The 21,865-nt window shown below is 39.8% G+C and overlaps 1 protein-coding gene across 5 annotated transcripts in view; it reads left to right on the forward strand.

Moving 5' to 3' along the window:
• The window catches only part of LOC143849570 (protein ENHANCED DOWNY MILDEW 2-like), a 42,035-nt gene extending 21,873 nt beyond the window's left edge, over positions 1 to 20,162 (forward strand). For 3 of the 5 annotated variants that reach the window (XM_077358631.1, XM_077358632.1, XM_077358633.1), the window contains exons 8-20: positions 1,761 to 2,008; positions 2,109 to 2,198; positions 2,287 to 2,835; positions 3,105 to 3,246; positions 3,341 to 3,442; positions 4,139 to 4,231; positions 11,147 to 11,188; positions 13,277 to 13,387; positions 17,218 to 17,289; positions 17,368 to 17,486; positions 17,572 to 17,635; positions 17,739 to 17,901; positions 18,013 to 20,162. In XM_077358631.1, the coding sequence (XP_077214746.1) occupies positions 1,761 to 2,008; positions 2,109 to 2,198; positions 2,287 to 2,835; positions 3,105 to 3,246; positions 3,341 to 3,442; positions 4,139 to 4,231; positions 11,147 to 11,188; positions 13,277 to 13,387; positions 17,218 to 17,289; positions 17,368 to 17,486; positions 17,572 to 17,635; positions 17,739 to 17,901; positions 18,013 to 19,994 (3,777 nt within the window). In that variant the 3' untranslated portion in view covers positions 19,995 to 20,162. The remainder of the gene's footprint in view (positions 1 to 1,760; positions 2,009 to 2,108; positions 2,199 to 2,286; positions 2,836 to 3,104; positions 3,247 to 3,340; positions 3,443 to 4,138; positions 4,232 to 11,146; positions 11,189 to 13,276; positions 13,388 to 17,217; positions 17,290 to 17,367; positions 17,487 to 17,571; positions 17,636 to 17,738; positions 17,902 to 18,012) is intronic. The other 2 variants (XM_077358634.1, XM_077358635.1) reach the window with 2 other exon arrangements.
• Positions 20,163 to 21,865: the final 1,703 nt, after the last annotated feature.

The following is a 21,865-nucleotide window of genomic DNA, read 5'->3' on the forward strand; positions in this document are numbered from 1 at the left end:
CTCCCTCCCTAGGGCTTCCGCGTAGGGACGGAGGCAGTCTCTCTCCCCATTGCTGCTTTTTTGAGTCTCGCCCTCTCTTCTCTCCCCATTGCTGCTTTTTTGAGTCTTGCCCTCTTTTTCTCGTCTCTCCCATTGTTGGCAAAAGATGAGCCGCAGAGGCCGAATCGGGAACCGTGGAGGCCAGATCTGGAGCATGGCTTTTCCGTGGTGGCTAGATCTAGGGCTGTGGAGGCAGAATCTGGGGCCGTGGAGGCTGGATTGGGAGCCGTGGAGGCCGGATCCATGGAGGCCGTGAAGCTGGATCTGGAGCCGAGGAGAATCGTTGAGGTTGTCGGAGGCTGTGAAAGGCCGTGGGGTGCTGGACCTGGAGCTGTGGAAAGCCAGCTATAGGCAGTGTGAGGCCGTAGAGGTCGTGGATTATAGGATCTGGAGGCCATGGGGGATTTGGGAGGCTGTGGATCGACGGACTTAGCAATGGGGTTATTGGGTTTAACGTAGGAGGCTGTGGTCTTCAGAATCAAGATCGTGGGTGGCCTGAGAACGGGTGCGATTGCCAGTGTAGGCCGACTCGGGAACCGTGGAGGCCAGATCTGGAGCATGGCTCTTCCGTGGTGGCTAGATCTAGGGCTGTGGAGGCAGGGTTTGGGGCCATGGAGGTTGGATTGGGAGCCGTGGAGGCTGGATCTAAAGTCATGGAGGCCGTGAAGCTGGATCTAGAGCCGAGGAGAACCGTTGAGGTTGCCAAAGGCTGTGAAAGGCGGTGGGGTGCTGGACCTGGAGCCGTGGAAGGCCAGCTATAGCTTGATGACGATGGTGGTGGCTGAGACTCCCCCGACGGAGTTGACTTTTGTGGAGGAGACGCAGAAGGGATTGGAGGAGGTGATGACATTGGAGAAGGGGGTGGTCGTCGGCGGGGAGGATGACCCGCCGGGTTTTGGTGGTGGTTCGAGGTGGAGGCCACCGGAGATCCGACGGTGTTGTTGGGTGGTCGGCTATCGTGCACGGTTAGAGGCGCACAATACCTCTTGGCCTTCGAGCGGGATTTTTGAAAATCGAATTCGGAATGTGGTGGAGAAGTCTGTGTGACATGGCAGGTCGCGATCTTGACTTGGTGGGCCCTACAATATGGCACTTTTTGTTGGATTCGTTACAATTGTGGCTATTGGGTTATGGAAGGGGTAATGGGCTTTTCTTTTGGGCCAAGGAGAATGCTCCTAGTCAATTCATACTATGTAAATCTGGTCAACCTTAAACCCATGGCCTTTTCCACCACTGTAATTCTAATCGTCAATGAATTTTATTAGGAGAAAAAGCGATGAACGGTCTCCTTGCCTCAAGTTCTCTGGAATTCTTTGAGAAACCTCATGATGGACCATTTATAAGAATAGGAAGTCAGGTTGTTGATATATAGTCCCGTATCTGTGTGCGCCATCTCTCCCCAAACCAATCCTTTCCAACCAATCGTATTGAAAATCTCGTTCCACCATATCGTAGGCAGGAAATTATAGATCATGCTAGGCCACTTTCGACATTGAGAACCTCGCCCAAAATCTTTGTCTACCTTCTTTACGTCATTACAAAAAAAAAAAAAAAAAAGATTTTGTAAGCTTCAATGCTCTAAAGAAGATATAGAAGAGTCCAGAAAAGAGTCAAAATATCTCTCTCTCTCCCCCTTTTGTAGCTTGGAAATGTTTGGATCTATATGTGTCTCATACATTCTGACAGCCTTAAATTGCTTTAATTTTTTTTTTGACTTTCAGGTCTTTCCCTGTGTTTCTGCTACATGTGGCCACTTCTATCATCCTCAATGTGTTGCTAAATTACTAAATCCCGAAAATGAAGCTCTAGCGGAAGAGCAGCAGAAAAAGATTGCTGCCGGGGAATCATTTACTTGTCCTGTCCACAAATGCCTTGTCTGTAATCAAGGTGAAAACAAACAGGTTGAGGAGTTGCAATTTGCTATATGCAGGCGTTGTCCAAGGGCATACCACCAAAAGTGCTTGCCTAGGTATTTTCTAATTGTTTGCAACATTTCTTATCTAATGTACAAGTCATGGAGAAAAATTGTCTTTGTGCCCATATTCTTAACATTTGAGTTTCTTAATCAGGAAAATTCGTTTTAAAGATTCAAAGGAGGAAGATATTATACAGAGAGCTTGGAACGGCCTAATTCCAAACCATATCTTGATATACTGCCTGTAAATGTTCATTTTCTTGGGACACTTTTCTTTCTATTTTTTATTTCTACTACACTTTACACATTATTGATAAGCATATTTTGACCAGGAAGCATAGGATTGATGAAGACCTAAAGACACCAATAAGAAACCATATCAGATTCCCTGATATTGCAGAAAAGAAAATAATGCGTCATTTGGTTTCACAATCAAACGAGAGGAAGGTTTTGGTAAAGAAGAAAAGTATTGTTTTTGAAGATTCTTCCAGAGAAAAGACAGCTACAATGATAGAAAAGAAGATGGGAAAGATGGCTTCAGCTATAAAAGAGAGTGATCCTACAAAAAAAGCTGGAAAACCATTGTCTGGACAAGCTATTGAGCCATCTAACAAATTGAAAACACATGATGCGTTCAAAAAGACTTTAAAGGAGAGTGTCAAGCCTGTCTCATCAAAAGCCGACAAGTCATTTGGAGCAACGGAAAACAATGCATCTGTTAGAGAAGCGAGGTTGACAAGTATGGCTCCAATAAAAGGGTTAGAGATGGTCAAATCCAAGAATGTGGCTAACAATAAACTTGGAAAGATGTTGCCCCCAACTTCTGTCGTTAAAAATTTGAGAATTTCACCACCTATAGTTGACAGTGAAACAGAAAAAAAGTAAGATACTTTCCGGACTTGTCCATCTTTTGACACTTTAGTGATTTCAATCTCGGTATGATACTTTCTCCAACTTGTCCATCTTTGTTTTTCAACCTACAGGTCAGAGGTTCAATCCCAGCGACCTATCAAAAAAAAAGAAAAAGAATTGGTTATTTTAATGAACTAATGCTGTGATGTGTTTCTTTGGTAGCAAAACATCATTAGTTTTTAAAATCTTATTGCAACTATTTGAGCTTCAATGTTCTAAATGTCATTTTTCATTTCAGGATAATGGATTTAATGAGGATATCTTCATCTTCATTGACACTGGACGATATCATAAAAAAGTACGAGGTGCCAGTTACACATGGCTACTCAAGAAACATGGACAAGTCCATTACACAGGGAAAGGTGGAGGGTTCTGTTGAGGTATATCATTCATCAAAGATTTGAAAAGTAGCTGATGTTATCTTTTGATGGAAAGTGCGGTTTAGTGTTTATTTTAATGTGTATGTATCTGCAGGCTGTTCGAGCAGCTTTAAAGAAGTTAGATGACGGCTACAACATAGAGGATGCGAGAGCTGTTTGTGAACCCATGATTCTTAACAAATTAATTAAGTGGAAGGTGTCTATACTTGATTTTTTTTCTTTCAATACATTGTTTTCTGGCACTCCAAATACTAGACACAATTTCATCACTTGGACTACGATTTTAAATATTTAATTTCCATTGTTCACATCAGTTGTACTCATTTCTTGGCTGTGAATACGAACCATTCTCTCTTACCTGATATTTCTCTTGGCACATAAGTATTTTCTACATCCTGTAATATTTGCCAGAGAGCCTTAGTCTAGCTCTAAAGTTGATCGCTATCAGACAGTTAACATATACTTTTTAAAGTGGTGCTCTTTTAGCTTCCTTGTTGGTGCTCTGCTTTACTAAAGATGATGATATGTTGGGACCGTAAACACTTTGGTTAGACACATTGTTTTGGCTGTGAAGATACACTTTTTTATCAGAAGAGTAACTTTTTTACAATCTTGTGTTTGAAGCTTAAGGGACATTGGTTATTTTCATTGGTGCTTGAAGAAGTTTCAGCACGAGAAGTTGATACTTACAGAGAAATTTAAGGAATAGTTCATACCTTGGTCTATCAGCTACAATCACCATACTCAACCATTCATTCTGTGACATGGCATCAATTGATTAATCTTACATCTCTTTTTTTGAAATGGATTAATCTTACATCTCTTGTAATATAGAATGAACCCAAAACCTCGTTACATGTCCTGTACTGATTTTTGGTTTCCGATGCTGCAGAAGAAGCTTAATATTTACCTTGCTCCTTTTCTCCATGGCAATCGCTATACATCATTTGGTCGCCATTTTACGAAAGTGGACAAGCTTAAGGAGGTAGGAATGTTTCTATATCCACAATGAAATATTTCACCTTTGCTTTAAGTTGAATGAAATATTATAGGGAAATGATAAATGCGCCCCCTTTTTATCACATGGGGCACCCAACTGCAGTGTATGTGGCAATCAAATCCGTTGAATCCTTCTGACGCGAAGTACATCAGCCCCTCTGCAGTCATTGATACACTGCTGCTGGGTGTCCCAAGTGATGAAAAGGGGCGCATTTATCATTTCCCATATTATATTATGTATTTTTTTTTGAAAGATGACATATTCCATTAATATTAGAATTACAGAGGGGAGCAGGAGTCCCACCCTGAATTACAAAATATCTAAGGACCGGGCAATGAAGACGAGAAAAAGAAAGCAAATTACAATAACCTTTCTTACTTCATCCTTTACAACCAGGGCATCTAAGCGACACCCTTCTCCAATTCGTCCAAGATATGTTGGATTATAAAATCCTGCATTTCAAGAAGAAGCTCCTCCGGTACCCGCTCCAAGCGACTCGGGATTTTCCTATCAACGATCCTCTCTTCCACTTGTCTGATGCCAACAACCTTGTTGGCTTCCCAATTAAGCCTCCTATTAGTCCTTTCTTCAGCCAATAGAAACTTAAAGAAAGGGTGCGTAAACAGTGGCGATTGGGTTTCCCTAATCTCACTTGTCCCAGACAGACTGGATAAGGTGAAGGGAAGGTCTTGAGCATCCAGCTTGAAAATCTCCCACTTCGAGCCACTGCTTTTGAAGCAGATCATCGGCAATCTCTAAGGGCGCCGGGTCCGCAATAGAGGCCCTTTCTTCATCATAGGACATCGCTTTAATCCTATCAAGAATGTTTTCTAAGATCGTTACCTCTAAGGATAAACGTTTCCTTCTCCCCTCAGCGAAAGCGGACAAATCACCTTGATTCTCCATTTCTAGAGGATATCTTAGATCTCAGGACTAAGTTGCAGCACCCAGAAAGACAAAAGAAGTCGAAGAAACTCCTTCAAATACTCGGTTAAGTGTTGGTGCTGCTCTTAATAAAATCCTAATTAATGACCATACAGTTGTCCGCGTCTCGAAATCCAAAGTAATTATTCCTTTCCACAATATGATCAATGAGGTCCACATCAAAAGAACGAATAATAGAGAAAGGCAGAGCAAACCATAGAGAGTAGGATCAACGCTATCCACAGTAGATAAAAGATAGACTTTGCCTTTTTGCTCTTACAAGGGCTTCTAGGACCCTAACCTAAATATGGGTCGGAGGGACCGGACCCACCCTACCCATAGGGTTTAATTCAATATCGCACTCATCATCAAGCCACCTAACTTTCCGCTTAAAGATTGGAGGATCCTGCAGAGCCTGCCAACAAGGCCGGACTCAACATTGGGCAGAGCCCCAGGAACAGAAGGTTTGAAATTTGAAAACAGGCAGGGAATGAGGGGTTCAACGGGGCCCCGAATCGGCCTAGCAACCGGGGCCGAAGACGAACGGCCTTCGGGCAACTGCCGAGCCGAGGAGGCGGATGGCCCAGAAGAGATAGAGCAAGAAGGGACAATGATTTCAACTCCAATACTATAGACAAGATTGGAAACTCTAACTCTGACACAGGCGTTTGAGAAAATCCTCCGAGGAGCTTGGATTTTTGCTGATACAAATCTCATGCAGTGCTGATGATCCCCTCCATCTTTTGTTTCAAGGACCTGTCCAAAAAGACTTCCTATTGCCTCCACCGTTGAAATGGCCCAAACATGTAAAGGAATACCAATAAATTTAACCCAAAGAACTTCCTCACTAAGAATAAGTTCCTTATTCCACGGATTAAGCGATCGTAAGTGAGGTTCCAAACAATTTTGGCTAATAGAGAGAACCTTAATGGTCTGCGCTTCTGAATCAAACATAAAGAGGATTTCCTCTTCCGACAAAATACAAGGGCACTGTAATGATGGGATATTCCAACTCTTTTGAGCCCAAAACCAAAGATCCTCTAAGGAACCAGAAGGGCTCTTCCTTGTCCCAATCAGGCAAGCTTTTAGGGTTTTCATTCGTGCGTCCACTTCCTTACCCGAGATGCACGAGGTCGAAGATCCTTTAGTCCTACGAGAGATAGAGCCAGAATCAGGCCATAACTCGTTCTCGACATGGGCCGGACCCGGACCTAGAGAACGGCCTGAAGACCGTGGAATCCATCTTGAAGGGACTTTATTCCGGCGGCACCACAGACAGTTTTCTCTCCACTCAAAATTAAGATACCGATAGGGGGAACAATACCAGTTCCCATTACCTATCTTTTGATTTCTTTTAAGGTCAAACCCCTTCCCTCCCACGAACAATTTCAGTGTGATTCGATTACATATTCTGCATTTTTTTCCGCCAACTGAAATTCTGATAATGACAATGGCGACAATGCCAATCCTCCGCCACCTACTCGCCTCCACTTTCCCCTTAAATGCCATTTAGTGTTTTTACTCCCAGAGCCATATTATATTATGTATACTTTTGCTTGTTTTGGCATGCTGACTTTAAATTATGCCTTCGCTTTTCTGATATTATATGAATGCCTCTCTGGTAATTACTATATAATATAGGGCTTTTGCTGTTTCTGCAAGGCTCAATTTTGGCGAATTCAATAGAAAATAGAAACTTCTACATGTTAAATAGATCTAGAAGTGGAAAGGCCAGCTCATTGCCATGATAAGTTGTTTATGTTGAGAGCCCATCCAGCCTGACTTACATTGGTTGCTTGATAGAATTATTTGAAAACTATTATGAATTTACTAAGTACTTTTTAGTCTTTGGACCTTGGCCCAGTAACGTAACTGTATAGGGAGGCCAGGTCCATACATTGTTACTATGAACTTCCATGTTTTCCATTTATTGAATTCATTTACCAGGAGCCAAAGTCGGCTCATGATATTAGTATCAAGAACATCAGAACCAAAATGTGTCCCTTTTGGCTAAGTGGTGGTGGAGACTTTTCACCAACAAAGGAGGGTTGTGTGCTAAGGTGATTTATTTACCCCAATTATCAAAAAGCTGGAATGTGCCTTTTGCTCGACGAGTGGGTGGATGATGACTCTCCCATGTGGTAGGCGTGGAAGCTGGAATATCGATCCTTATCATCTACAATTCGCAATGATCTATGACCATTATTTCCCTCTTGTTTATTCATGGTCAAATCCTTACCATGAACCTGATGGCCAAGAGGTATATCTGTGATTCCCGCTGTTCCATTTTTTCCGGCCTCCAACTGGAGTCCACCATGCAACTATTTATTCATTACCCCATGGCTCAATAGATTTAGAGTTAATGTTTTCAATCACTTTAATGTGTGTCCTGATTTGGTCTTGGTGGCACAAACTGATGGGCCATAACATAAGAGATTTAAATGGTTGTGGAAAATATTCTTTTCTTCAATGCTATGGATCATGTGGAAGGATAGAAATGATTGGAATTTTAAATATATATTTAATTCGTTCTTAGAATAATTACCTAGATCGTTATTGAAGGTATGGACACGCGTTTAAAGTTAAATGGTTTGCTGATGTTGAAGTTCAAGACGTTATTAGTAAATGGATTCGAATTAGCGTAGAGTTCTCTCCCCACTTGTCAGGCCTTTTGAGTCTTGGACTTTCACTGTTGAGGGGTGGATTAACATTGATCACTATGGAGTAGTAAACTTTTAGTAGGAGTAATTTTACTGTCTAAAAGGCAGGCATTTTTTTTTTTTGTGGTGGTGGTGGTTGGGGGGGGGGGGGGGGGGGGGGCGGGTGTGGTTTCGTGGCCCAAATTCTCTATTTCTTCTGCCTTGCATAGGTCCTTGCGGGGTTTTTGATGCAACAGAAGCATAATTGTTTACAGTGTGAAGTGGTGTTAAAATGGTATCATAGCTGGGAGTAGCAAGGGTGTGGGTTGAAGATGATTACCCCAACATGATTAGTTGGTTCAGGGAGGAGTCATCCCTTCCCTGGATATTGAGACTCAACTATTGGGAGATGTTTTGACATTTTGCAAGATATCAAGTGATCCTTCTCTCATATTAACAGGGAAGGGACCACTTCACCCGACTTGCCTAATTTTGGGTTTCTTGCTTCGATTTAACGATTTGGCATTAGATGCCAAGATTATTTTTTTCTCTGCTTTTCTTTTCTCCTTGTATTTTGCCTTTGCTAGCCTTAGCTAGCTTGGTTTTTCTCGATTAATAAAAGTCCACTTGTTGAGACTATTCAAAAAAAAATAAAAAAAATCCACTGGTTGAGATCTCTCATCAGAAGAAACAATCACAGAGTTCTCAACATGTTCTGCTTCTTGAAAGTTGTTTCCTGATTCCTTTTGTTCCATAAATGTCCTCATTTCCTAGTGCTAGATGGATTTTCTGTGTTTCTTGAAGTGAGCTAGTTTATTTGTAACTCAGTGAAGTACTTCATAAAACATCTGATGGTGATGCTGCCTTGTTTATTTGAAGGATTTGTAATCTGTTCCACACATATATGTAGCTGTTATGTTTCAGATAGTAAACGATGCAGGAGCGTCCACCTTTCTTCATGCACGAGACTCAAAGGAAAAAATGAGGAAAAACTAGAAGAAGTGATATAAAAAAAACTTTCTAACTATTTCAGTATTAGGGGTACTTTAAGGTCGTTATAGAAGTCTTTTGTGGCAGTAGAGCATAGGTATTTGCTTAAGCGACTTAATTGAGTAGTTTCAGGTTATAAATTTTTTTTTGATGTTATAACAAATTGGGATTTCCGAAGTGCCTAAAGATAAAGAGAAAGAATAGATAATCAAGATCAAGAAAGAGATAAAGATCAAGAATAGATCAAGTTCTAGAAGGTGATGAAGATCAATAGAAGGCAGATATGGATAGAAAGGGAGGCGATTTATGAATCCAATCGAGGGGGACATTTTATGAACCCGACCGAGTGGGTGAAAAAGGATGTAAGAAGGGAGAGGGATAGGGAAGGAACAATGCGAGCAAATAGAGATATGAAAAAATAGGAAAGGGAATAAAGAGATGAAGGGAGGATGAAAGAAAAGAAAGATGAACTAGAAGAAAAGGAGAAGAGGAGAAAAGCAAGATCAAAGACTAGAAAGGAAGAGAAAGAGGAGTTTATGAATATAAAACTAACCTAATATGAACCATCACACTTCAAAAAAGACAGCACAACCCGCCAACATAAGAAAACATCTATTTTTATTCATATTCGACTGTTTTCAAGGTCAATAAGCCTTCACTATGTATAAGCTATTCTAGCCATACGTAATTTGAAAAAAGAAGACTCATAATCTTGCTGCAAAATAACTCCTAGTCTAAGTAGGACTCCTATGATACTTAAACTCCTAACTCCTCAATTTAATAAAACTCATATTATATGGATTCTCCCTACTACAAGAAGACTAGGACTCTTCGAACCCATTGGACTCCTAACTCATCATAAAAACTAACCCACTGCTAGTCCCATAAATACAAAGACTCCCTTATGTTGCAATGTGTGCCATTGTGGTTACTTAATAACCTGAGTGATTAATTACAAATGATTTAAATGCCCATTTTACTTCAAAATTTTCGTGGTAAGCATGTGAACCCCATTTTAAACGCCTACAACCTAAAGAAATCAATTGTTATTGGTGTGAAAAGACCGTGGTACCCCTCCTATAACTTACTTAAAAAGACACTTAAAATTAGAATATGGGACCTAGGATGGTCCCTATCATACTCCCCCATTTGAAAAGATTCTACCCCATCGAATATAATGCTTGGCATAACAAGTGGGAGTTTGTCGGCTCTGATCCTCGCGCAATCTGCAAATGGCTGGTCGTTCCAACAAACTAAGTATTTCCCTTTCTTTTTCTTTATTTGTTAGGCAAGCTGGGATCGAACCTGCGACCTCAAGGTTGAGAAACACAACCGTTGAGCTACAGGTTCAACCCCTACTAACTATTTCCTACGCACAAGAAATTTTGTGCAATTGTATTATCATTTTGAAATAATGTGATCACAACGCCTTCGATGTACTCATTGTACTGTGACAATATCTTTAAGCAGTCTTTATCTTGAAGGAATTCTCCACTTAATTAAGGATGGTTTCAAAGACAGTATCGAAGCAAGGGAACGAGGCAGGTGGGAAAAAAATCCGATTCTTCCGTTTCCTTGGGTATGTAGACTTCTGCTTGCACATTCTCTAGTAAGTAGTAAAAATTCAGCAGGGGTCCAAAAGAAGAAACTCAATTTTTAATACAAATGGAAATTGATTTAAAAAATCAATAGATCAACACCCCAACTAGGCACATGCATTTGTGGATACAGATTTGTGTGTCTAGTTTCAGCACGGATACGGGTTGTCCGACATGGCAACATCTAAAAATCTAGAAATGGTGACATGCACATACGTATAAAATTACTCATTACTTACATTATTTGTCCTCACACCCACATTAAGTCTAACACTTCTAGTAGTTCATTTAAAAGTGTCCAAAGGAGTGTTGACACGGCAAGACACGTGTGTCAGCAATAAATTCAAAGTGTCAGCTGCATCATAGGAAAATACTTTTCAGGAAAAAAAATGTTAGATGCCCTTAATGTTCATGCTTGTTGTATATTCATTTTTGTGGCTGTAGAATCTATATATCGTTATGGTGCTTTTATTATTCATGATATTTGCAGATTGCTTGTTCTATTGTGCCACATATAACTCTATGCTTTTATATTTAATGGCATATTGATGAAAGTAACCTTGCTTCATTCTTCATAATCTCTGGTCAAGATATTGGGACACTTTACGCTGCGCTTTTTATGTTATTTAAGTCTTTATCTACTGAGACTTCTATTTACACTGTTGTTGAGTTGTTGTGATGGTAAAGTTTACCTAAGAATTGTACACAGTTATTGGGGAATACTTATAGAATTTGATTATAATGTGCAGATTGTAGACAAGCTCCATTGGTATGTACAAAATGGTGACATGGTAAGAACTAGGTTGTTCTTATTTTTATTTTTTCAAAGAAGTTATGCTTAGATTTGGCTTTGTAGTTAATTTTCGTGCCATCCTTGCTAGAATATTGAGTTTATGTTGTATATGCCTTCAAGCAAGGGTTTAAATTTCAGTTCCGGTTTTGTTCACCACGAAAAAAGATGTGTTTCCGTTTCAGTTGAAAATTTTATAGAAATCTTGTAAAATCAAGGAAACGTATGGAAAATGTGCAAATGATAGAATTTAAGATAAAACTTCAGAAAATTCTAGAATAAGCACAAATACACACTTAGAAACCATCACACAAGCAAGATAGCCATCCATAATGGTTTAACGAACACCTAGTGAAATGTTTTCGCACATGTCTGATAATTCAGTACATACCACATTTCCCCTATAATTCATACAAATATTTACACATAATGCATACACTATTTCTTATGTAATTTATATAAATATAATTATGTAACACATAATGATATGGTATACCACTAATACACTTACGCATTTGGTGTTAGTATGCATTTCAGTTCCAATATGTGTTTCGGTGAGGAAGGAAATTGTAATAATTTCGGTCTTTTCCTATGAATTTCAGTGGAAATTCAAAACCATGTCTTCAAGCAGGCAACTCGAATGTTTCCTTTCGTGTTGCACGGATTCTTCTCCTTACTGTGCCGAATTGCTTGTCGACACGGATTCGGACTCGGATACACGTTGGATTCGGCAAGATGCGTGTTGAAACGTCTCTCCACGGTCAACTTTGAATTTAATGCGAATCCGACACGTCTGCCAATGTTTATGAATATGAATCCCTAGATATTATATGTTTTGCGATTTTTTCCCCAAGATATACACCAAAAAGGATTCTTGGGGGAAAAATCTCTAGATATTAAATGCAAATCAGACGGCGCTGGCAGACAGACCCACAATATTTTATTTCTTTGACTATTCTTTTTTTCTCAAGACAGGTCTGGCCGCTTCAACCCACGACACGTCTGCCAGCTCTTTGACTATTCCATAGAGAGGGCAACGTGCTGAGATTGTATGGTGCATTTAATGCATTCTATATGGGAAAATGATATATTCGTCCTGTTTTTTTTACCTTGGACAGCCCACTATAGTATAAAAGACTAGTCTTAAATACACAAGAGGGGGCTGTCCGAAGCAAAAAAAAAGAGGGACAAATACAATTTATATGGTGTGTGGCTGTAAAGTCCAGTATTTATCAAAAAGTATTGGGGCCTACTTCATAAAATGATCCAAACGGTTCATTTGTTGGGCCACTACATAAAGAGGTTGTAGCCTGAAAATCATTTTCATGTGATGATCCTATTCCTCCGGTCTGTAGAGGATCCAAACATTGTGGAAACCTCAATAGATCGGAGTTATATTCTGGCCCAACAAAGGAGCAGTTTGGATCATCCTATTAAGCGGACCCACTGTTCTTTTTTGAGAGATATAACCTAGTTACGTTGTAGCCCAATAAATTAGCAATTTGGATCATCCTATTCAGTGGGCCCACTGTACTTCTTGACAGACATGGGCTTTACGGCCACAAATTCCACAGAATATTCTCATTTACTAGTGGGTAGGATTTTGGTAATTCCACCATGAGAGAGGGGTAGTTTTCATATGCTTCATACTCCGGTGGAATTACCAAAATCTGGTACTTTTTTCATATGTTTCATTTTTAAATATTTTTTTTATTTTTTAATTAATTTAATAAAAATGCCGAATCCGAATCCTTGATTTTTAGGTTAGCCGAATCCGACACCTCGAATCCGTGTCGGATTCCGACACCTGAATCCGAATCCATGCAACATAGGTTGATGGGTCGCATATTGATTCTTGTGTTGAACATCTGTATATCTACTTCGGATTTGAATGATATTCTGCAATATGGTCTTTAAACCTCGTTCCTAATTCTTAGATATTTGATTGGGAAAGTGGGAAGGTGTTAAAGGATTTGGACATAGATAATAATTCATCCAGTTCCTGTACCTTATGGAGGACAATTTTTTTAATGGTTATACTATTTGTCTTTGTTGTCGACTCTGACTCCTATATGTTCCTTTTTACCAGATAGTCGACTTCTGCTGTGGTGCTAATGATTTCAGTCGCATAATGAAAGAAAGGCTCGAAGAGACTGCCAAGAAGTGCGCCTTCAAAAATTATGATCTTATTCAACCCAAGGTAACCTTTACTTTTTGAGAAATATTCTTTCAGCTTACTGAGTCCCATCTAATTAAGTTTTCTAATATTATTCTTATGTTATGTAGAATGGGTACAAATACATTAAAGTGTTGAAGAGGTGATAGCCGTCTTGAGACTTGAAAATTTGTCCAGTAGGATTTAAGTTTCTGGCATCACCTTTTTTGAGACATAGATTTGATTTGGGCTAAAAGATGTGATATGCTCAGGTTCAGGATGTGTTTGGGTGCTAGGGATAAATTATGTTCTGTGATGTTGATTTGGGCTAAAAGATTTGATTTGTTCTGTGATGTTGCTAGGGATAAATTATGTCAATCTGTCTTGGGCCATTAATGGTAATTAGGATTCTTAGGAATTGTCAGTATATGGAGGTCTTGCTTCCAACAAAAATTACACAAATAAAGTTTAGGTGGAAGTGTTTGGGTGCTACAACAGGACATATTAAAATTTGTTCAGCGCTAGTGTTCGATGGTGATATTTACAATAGATGTGTCTTCACTCGTATATTTATGTTATTTATTTTACTCAATATTCTCTTTAGACTTCTGAACATGTTAGAGAATGTATTGATAGTTTGGTGGATGACTTTGCAATCATGGTTTTAAATTTTCCCGAAATTTCCCCAAAACAACCATTCCCATCGAAACGAAATTTACATGATTTCCTTTTATGTCATTATTTTCCAAAACAATTCTTGAAATTTGACCTAAATTCCCTAAATTCGACCGAAATTTCCGAAATTCGACTGAAATAGTCGGAACGACAAAAATAGAAAGATGTTATTATTTGCATTTCATTTCATTTCATTAATGTGAAGAATGATATTTGGTATGCAAAATCATTGAACTGCACAACAAAGTAGCTGCATCTTGTGCATGGGTTGTCAGATCGGCATGAGACCAATAATACTTCGTAACTCTGTGGTATTGAGTCTGTTGACATATAGTTGGAGTTCTTAGAGGGGAGACGGGTCATTGTACTCTCTTATACTTCTTTATTGACTTTACTATTCAAGACATGCGCGACAATGCGTGTCACTAGGTGATCGATGTGATTAAGCCATTATGGATTGTTTTGTTGCTTATTTGATGATTTCTAAGCTTAGAAGCACGAAGCGGGTGCGGGGGCGGGGAAGCGTGGGGTCGAGAAGAGTCTAAGTTTGGGAGCGCCGTGGGAGTGTGTATGTAATATTTTCTTTATATATCTTTTAAAATTCAAGTACATAAAAAAAATAACAGTTTCTTACCATTTTCATATGTATCTATCAAAATTTAAGTACATCTAAAAGCTAATTTCTAACCATCTTCATTTGTGTGCACTCGTTCCTCGTGCCTTCTGAAGATGCACAAGCCTTTTTGCTTGCTCCAATGAAGTACTTTGAAGAGTTGGAGGAGTTTGATGTAAGGAAGTTGGTGATGGTGGGACTTATAGAGTGTTAACTTACCATCTTCTCCAAAAGCTTAAACTGTTGGAGAAAGGCGTTATTTATCTTTTATATTTTAACACTCCCGCTCACGTGTGGCCCACTTGGCAAACACGTGGCACATGTGATCCCACTTTGGGCCGACCATCGCATGTGGATTTTTGCTATCTGGGAGGTTTGAACTTGAGACCTTTGGCTCTGATACCATGTTAACTTACCAACTTCTCCAAAAGCTTAAGCTGTTGGAGAAAGGCGTTATTTATCTTTTATACTTTAACATAGAGTAATAGAAGCAGGCTGGGAGCGTCATTAGAGCGGTTCCCATCTCTCCGGGGTCGCGCTCCCTAGAAGCTCCTTCCTAAGGAGCGCCGAATCGAGGTTTCGAGGTGGGAGCGGCACCCCAAGAGAAGGTTCCTGCTTCTAAGTTTCTAGGTATGTATTTGTGTTTATTCTAGCATTTTCCAAAGTTTCATCTTAAAATTTCATCAATTGCACATGTTTTTTTAAAAGATTAAAATTTTTCATCATTTACATATGTTTCCACGCGTTTCCATGATTTTACAAGATTTCCACCGAAACCGAAATGTTTCCGTTTCCGTGACAACCGAAACCAAAATTTAAATCCTTGTTTGCAATTTTAGACGATAGTCATAACATCATAAGCTATGTCAGCAGAAATTATAAATTGTTATGTATGCTAGGCCACACCGTTAAGCATATCGGGTACTTTATCTTCCTCAAGCTAGTTAGTGAGATATTGGCTGATGGAGGTGGTAAAAGAAAGATAATTTTTGGTGTTCAAATGGAGGTACGTCTCTTTACGAAAGTTTCATGAGAGATTTTTTATTGCTTTCAGTACGGGGCCTTTTAAATATTTCCAGTTTATGTTTTTGTCACTTTTGAAGTGAAGAACTTCAACTTATCAATGAAGTTTCTTTTAGCCACTCCTACTTGAATTTGAAAAGGGATGGGGTCCCACACTCACATTTCAGACTCAAGCATTACTGATGATCCGAGGTTGGTCTAGGTAGTCCAATCTGAACAATCTAAGAAAAAGGTATGGCCATCCATTTCACACAAGAAAGATGTCAAGTCTAGCAATAATAGGAGTCTTCTGCTTATTAGGCCAAGTAAATTTGGCACCTATCAAAGGGAGATCCATCAACATGTTTTGATCAATGAAATCAAAAAATTCTTCCATGGTCATCTTGATCTTAGCCGGCCCTTCTCATGCACGAATCTGATAATGTTGAAGTCTCCTCCCGCACATCAAGGAACATCATCTTTCATGCCCTACAGCTAGCTCTCTTCCCATGTCCTTCCTCTCATTATTATCATTTGGCCTGTTAACTGACAAGAAAGCATGTTTAATGCAACTCATGTAACATGGATTCTTCTAAATGGGCGAACTACCCATGTAGGACACGTCTCGGATTCCAATACTTTAGGGTTCACTGAGACAGTTGTAGATCTCTTTTATCTGTTTTTTCCCCTAAATATTGCTACAACTTTACAATTACCGCATGTTTTGAGTTAAGTGCTTAAATTTTGAATCAATCAGAATATTTTGTTGCTGAAATATCGGTGGATAGAGTTGGGGCAGTTAATGATGGGACAATGAATTGTATAAAATTATGTGAATGATCATCGATCATCTGGAACAGTTATTCTGCAGTTTCAATCCAGTGAAACTGCAATCTGTGATAAAACAATAATGATAATCAATTTGATGAAGCTGGGGTGAATTGAATTGAATTAATCAGTTTGACTGTGAAGGTCTCGTGATAATGTTTAAGCTTTTGGAAGGATGTTAGAAGTTGATAGCAGGAACCTGTATTGATAAAGCTCTTCAATGGAGACTGCTTAGCATTCCACAACAATGAAGAACCCGCTGAAAGCATAGAAAAACTGCTTTGATGTTGTGATGGAACATCTGAACAGGAAAATGGTTTAAAGTCACCACCGAAACACAAATTACTATATTGTTTCCTACCGGGTTTGTGCGTTGTATGTTGCAATTGAATTGATGAACTGGCAATGGCCATTAGTTTTTCTGTTTGGTTTCATAGTGTTGTAAGGAAAAGGGCCATGCTAAGGTGGTTGGTTCAGTCAACCCGTTTAATCGTGTGCTTGTGTGCTCGTGATGGCGGTTCGTTCAGTAAGTGGAAATGGGGAGAGCGGTTCATGGTAAAAGTGCTCCCTTTCTCGCGTTGTAAGGTTGTCAGGGATGGTTGGGAATAATAGTTTTGCGTGTTATGGATAATAATTGTTTGTGACATCATAATGAATTGTTAAATTTTGAAGCATTTTATGCTTAGCTATCTATTAACTTTAGGGATGCTAATACGTGATTTTTTTTAATGGTATGCTAATACGTGTTTTTCTGCAGAATGATTTTAATTTTGAGAAGAGAGATTGGATGAGTGTGCGCCCAACAGAATTACCTACTGGGTCACAGTTGGTACGGACATATTCTTTCTTCTTTGTTATTTTGTAAGCAGATTATAACCTGGATCTTATTCTTAATTCTTTTGAGTAGATCATGGGCCTTAATCCTCCTTTCGGGGTCAAAGCTTCTCTTGCAAACAAGTTCATTGACAAGGCCCTTGAGTTCAAACCCAAGCTTCTCATTCTTATTGTTCCAAAGGAAACAAAAAGGTAATGCTTTCTGGTCTTCTTTCTCATTTCCATTAATTTGCATATTCCTCTTCCTAACTCTTTCATTTGCATGGTTCTGTACCAGACTGGACGAGAAAAGGGCTCCATATGATCTAATTTGGGAGGATGGTAACAAACTCTCAGGAAAGGTGTGATGGAGAAGTACATGTTCATTTCATTCTCTCTGATTTCACAAAATGCTCTTGAATGACCTGCTTGTGGCTAACACCTTCAACCTCCTCTTCTGTTCAGTCATTTTACTTGCCCGGTTCTGTTGATGTGGATGACAAGCAAATGGAGCAATGGAACTTGAAACCACCTCCGCTCTATCTCTGGAGCCGCTCGGACTGGACCTCAAAGCACAAGGCTATAGCTATCAAGCGGGGACACATATCCAAAGGGCAGGAAGAGCCAGGTTTTATGTGAAAATAAAATTGAAATAGTTAATTTTCAATGAAAATATTCAATGAATATAATATAATAAAATCAAAGAAAATGTCTGGCTTATTTTTTCTCTCTTTTGTAGTAGAATACGCAGGGATTTCCATATCGGATTTTGACAAAAATGAAAAAGACGCAAGGGTTTCAGATAAATGGGAGGAGGATCGTGGTTTAAATGTTGACATTTCTGATATATTATATGATCTGTCAAAACAAAATGATCTAGCAGAAGGATCTGAAGAACCAGTAAGTGTTGTCCCTAAACAAAAGGAGGTTTCTCCATCCAAAAACCATGATGGCCGAGTTGGGCAGAATACACTTGAAGAGTATGGTAATAGCGATGATGGCTGTGAGAATCATGAGCATAGGAAGAAAAGAGCCAGTGAAAATCCGAAGGAGAGTGAACATAAAGGGAAGCAACCCAGGCAGAAGACTGCAATGCCGGAGGGCAGACAAGACAGCGGCATGGCCCCGGACAAGGGAACATCTCCGAGGATCAATTCACCACCCGAGAGAACGGTTTCTAGAAGCTTATTAGAAGGAGGCTCATCAGACCCATTTACGCATCCTTCAGTTCCAAGTGTTGTCCCTGAACAAAAGGAGGTTTCTCCATCCAAAAACCATGATGGCCGAGTTGGGCAGAGTACACATAAAGAGGATGGTAATAGCAATGATGGCCATGAGAATCATGAGCATCGGAAGAAAAGAGCCCGTGAAAATCCGAAGGAGAGGGAACATAAAGGGAAGCAATCCAGCCACAATGCACCAATGCCGGAGGGCAGACAAGGCAGCGGCAGGGCCCAGAACAAGGGAACTCCTCCGAAGATCAGTTCACCTCCCGTTACAACAGTTTCTAAAAGCTTATTAGAAGGTGGCTCATCAGAACCATTCACGCATCCTACAGAAAGAGAAAGTAGCGAGATTAGCTTCCGGCAATTCCTACCTGATCTTACAGTTCCAAGTGTTGTCCTTGAACAAAAGGAGGTTTCTCCATGCAAAAACCATGATGGCCTAGTTAGGAAGAGTAAACATAAAGAGGATGGTAATAATGATGATGGCCATGCGAATCATGAGCATAGAAAGAAAAGAGCCCAAGAAAATCCGAAGGAGAGGGAAGAGAAAGGGCAGCAACCCGGGCACAAGATTGCATTGCCGGAGGGCGGACAGGACAGTGGCATTGCCCAAGACAAGGGAACACCTCCTAGGATCAGTTCACCACCAGATAGAATGGTTTCTAGAAACTTATTAGAAGGTGGCTCATCAGAACCATTTAAGGATCCTTCAGAAAAAGAAAGTAGTGAGATGAGCTTCCGGCAATTCCTACTCGATCTTCCAGTTCCTGGTTCAGAATTTGGAACAGGATATGGAGAGGCACTGACAAGTATTCCTGATGAAGATCTTGATTCCATAACTAGAAGGTATACCTTAAGCCAAGAAGACCCTGATGACATAACTAGAAGGTATACCTTAAACAAAGAAGACCCATTTGCAAGTGGGTCGACCAGTAGAAATATTGGTACTGATTACAGAGTTCCACATGAGGAGGAACAGTTTCCTGGGCTCATCAAAGACAACAATGCCTCCGATAGTTCTGGCCATAGCTCCGGCCACGGGCCTTATCTTGATGACCTTGAGAAGTTTGGGAAGCGGGAGGCTGATATTCGTCAACAGCTACGATTGTATGGCCGGCAAGATTCAGATGAGTTGTCTAACAGGAACCCATATCAATTGGGTCAAGATCCTGGATTTGGAAACAGGGATTTACTACTGTCTTCAAAAGAATTGCCTATTAGGAACCCATATCAGTTGGATCAAGTTTCTGGATTTGGAAACAGGGGTTCACTGTCTTCCAATGATTTGGCTATTAGGAACCCATATCAGTTGGATCAAGTTTCCGGATTTAGCAGCAGGGGTTACCTATCTTCTTCCCCATTCGGGCTCTCTGGTTCATCAGCTGAGTCATCCAGATTGAACTATTCGACTCCAAGTCCTTTGGGCTTTGCACCCAGGCCGCAGGAACTGCCACCTTCGCAGCAGCATAGCTCATTTGGGTGGCTTGATGAGTGACTTTGTAATCAAACTGGGTTTTTTTTGTCTTTAGAAAGAGATTATTTAGCTTAAGTGTAGTCTAATGACTGGATGAAGATAGATATTTTTTGTGCACATAGGCTGATTGACATAACTTTAATTAACGATCAGCGAATTCTGACCGTCCGTTCGCTTGGACTTTTCTGATGCTTGTGATTGTCTAATGATGGTTAGGATCATTTGATTGGTGGGGCCTTTCGCTCCAGGTTGGAATCGAATCAATGGGCAGTCTAGATTGGGGTCCCACAACAAACATGCATCAACCTTTCCCAAAAGAACAAATCTGTTTTGGGCTAATTTGGCTTATTACAGATTTTATGATCTGTGTATTCAATTCCATTTTTATGCTAAAAACTTTTCTTTTATATAAAACAAATGGGACCCGGATGCATGCACATTTACACTATACATGTTATCCGTAAAGAGTCTGAACTGAAATAGGAAGCCCCTCTATGCAAAGTAACATGGATAGAGTTGGGTGTTGTTTTCTTATCTGCCTCCCCTTTCTTCATATAGAATCTTACTGGTTCATACAACTTAGTGTTTAAATCATATGAGCCAGTGTAAAGATTCTAAACATGTGTGGCAACAATGAAAAAAAATTCCTGAAAACTTTTTCCTTATGGCCCTGTTTGTATTGCAGGAATTTTTTATTTTTTTTGGAAAAATTTGGAAAGGAAAAATATTTATAAAATTTCCAACATTTTTTACACAGAAGAAACGATCACTCCAACCAAGTCTATTCAATTTTTACTTAAGAGGGACCTTCAAGTAATACTCGACTCACTCAACTAAGCTTTTGTCCCAGACTAGTTGGGGTCGGCTGATGAATCCTTTAGAAAATTTTCATGAAGAAGGTCGAAGGATCTATCCGGCTCCATAATTTCATATATTTTATTATTTTCTTGTACATCTTGGAAAGAAAAAAAAATTCTCGTGAAATTGTTTTCCATCAGAAATTTTTTTCTTGCAATCCAAACACGAAGGGTGTGCCTCATTGTAATACGATGAGGTTGTGTCCTACCAAAAGCATTTCTGGTGGAAGCTCTTGTCCTTGATTTAGGCTCGTCAACAAACCCAGACTGCTTGATGGGCGGATCCCACTCTAAATAGGTGGGACATAGATAGATGATGCAGGTTCGTTGGAGTATCTCAAGTGAGATACAGACACAACTATTAATTAATCGGATGGGGCCCGGGCATTGTGGAAAAATGATCGATAGAGTATCCTAAATCTGAATATATTTTGCTATAAGCAAAGAGAGGAATGCTAAACTCAGGTTCCCTTGGAAAAACGGGCTGAAGGGTGCCCTCATTGGCTGCACATAAGGTTGCAATTTGACCCGACCTGCAACAACCCAACCTGAAAATAACCTGGGTCGGGTTTAGAAATCATGGGTCTTGGGTTGGTCAGGTTTGAGGTTGAAAAACCGAACCCAATCTTAGGTAGGGACGGGTTTAAAGGAAAAAAAACCCGAAACTCGACCCGACTCGTATAGGTGTACAATGACTTTATTAAATATCTCTTGAATAACCTGACAAATTATTTTTCAATATATTGATATAATTGTTTTCATTGAGGTGATGAGAAAAAAATAGTTTCCTTCTTAAATTTATACACTTGAAGAATTAAATTTCAAGATTTTTGGTGTGAAAATTTGTTGTTTTGTGCTGTCTTTGAAATTAGTCAACATCCAAGACTAAAAAATAAATCCTGACCCGACCCGAGAAACTCGGGTAGGGCCGGGTTCATGAATCTCAGGTTTTCCCATAAAAAATTGGACCCGACCTGACTCGACCCGAGATAATTTCTTGGGTAGGGTAGGGTTTTGGAAAACCCGATCCGAGTT

Source organism: Tasmannia lanceolata, unplaced genomic scaffold (assembly GCF_043159265.1).
Source record: "Tasmannia lanceolata isolate RefF3 unplaced genomic scaffold, GAP_Taslan_0.1 ptg000018l, whole genome shotgun sequence".
NCBI lineage: Eukaryota > Viridiplantae > Streptophyta > Magnoliopsida > Canellales > Winteraceae > Tasmannia > Tasmannia lanceolata.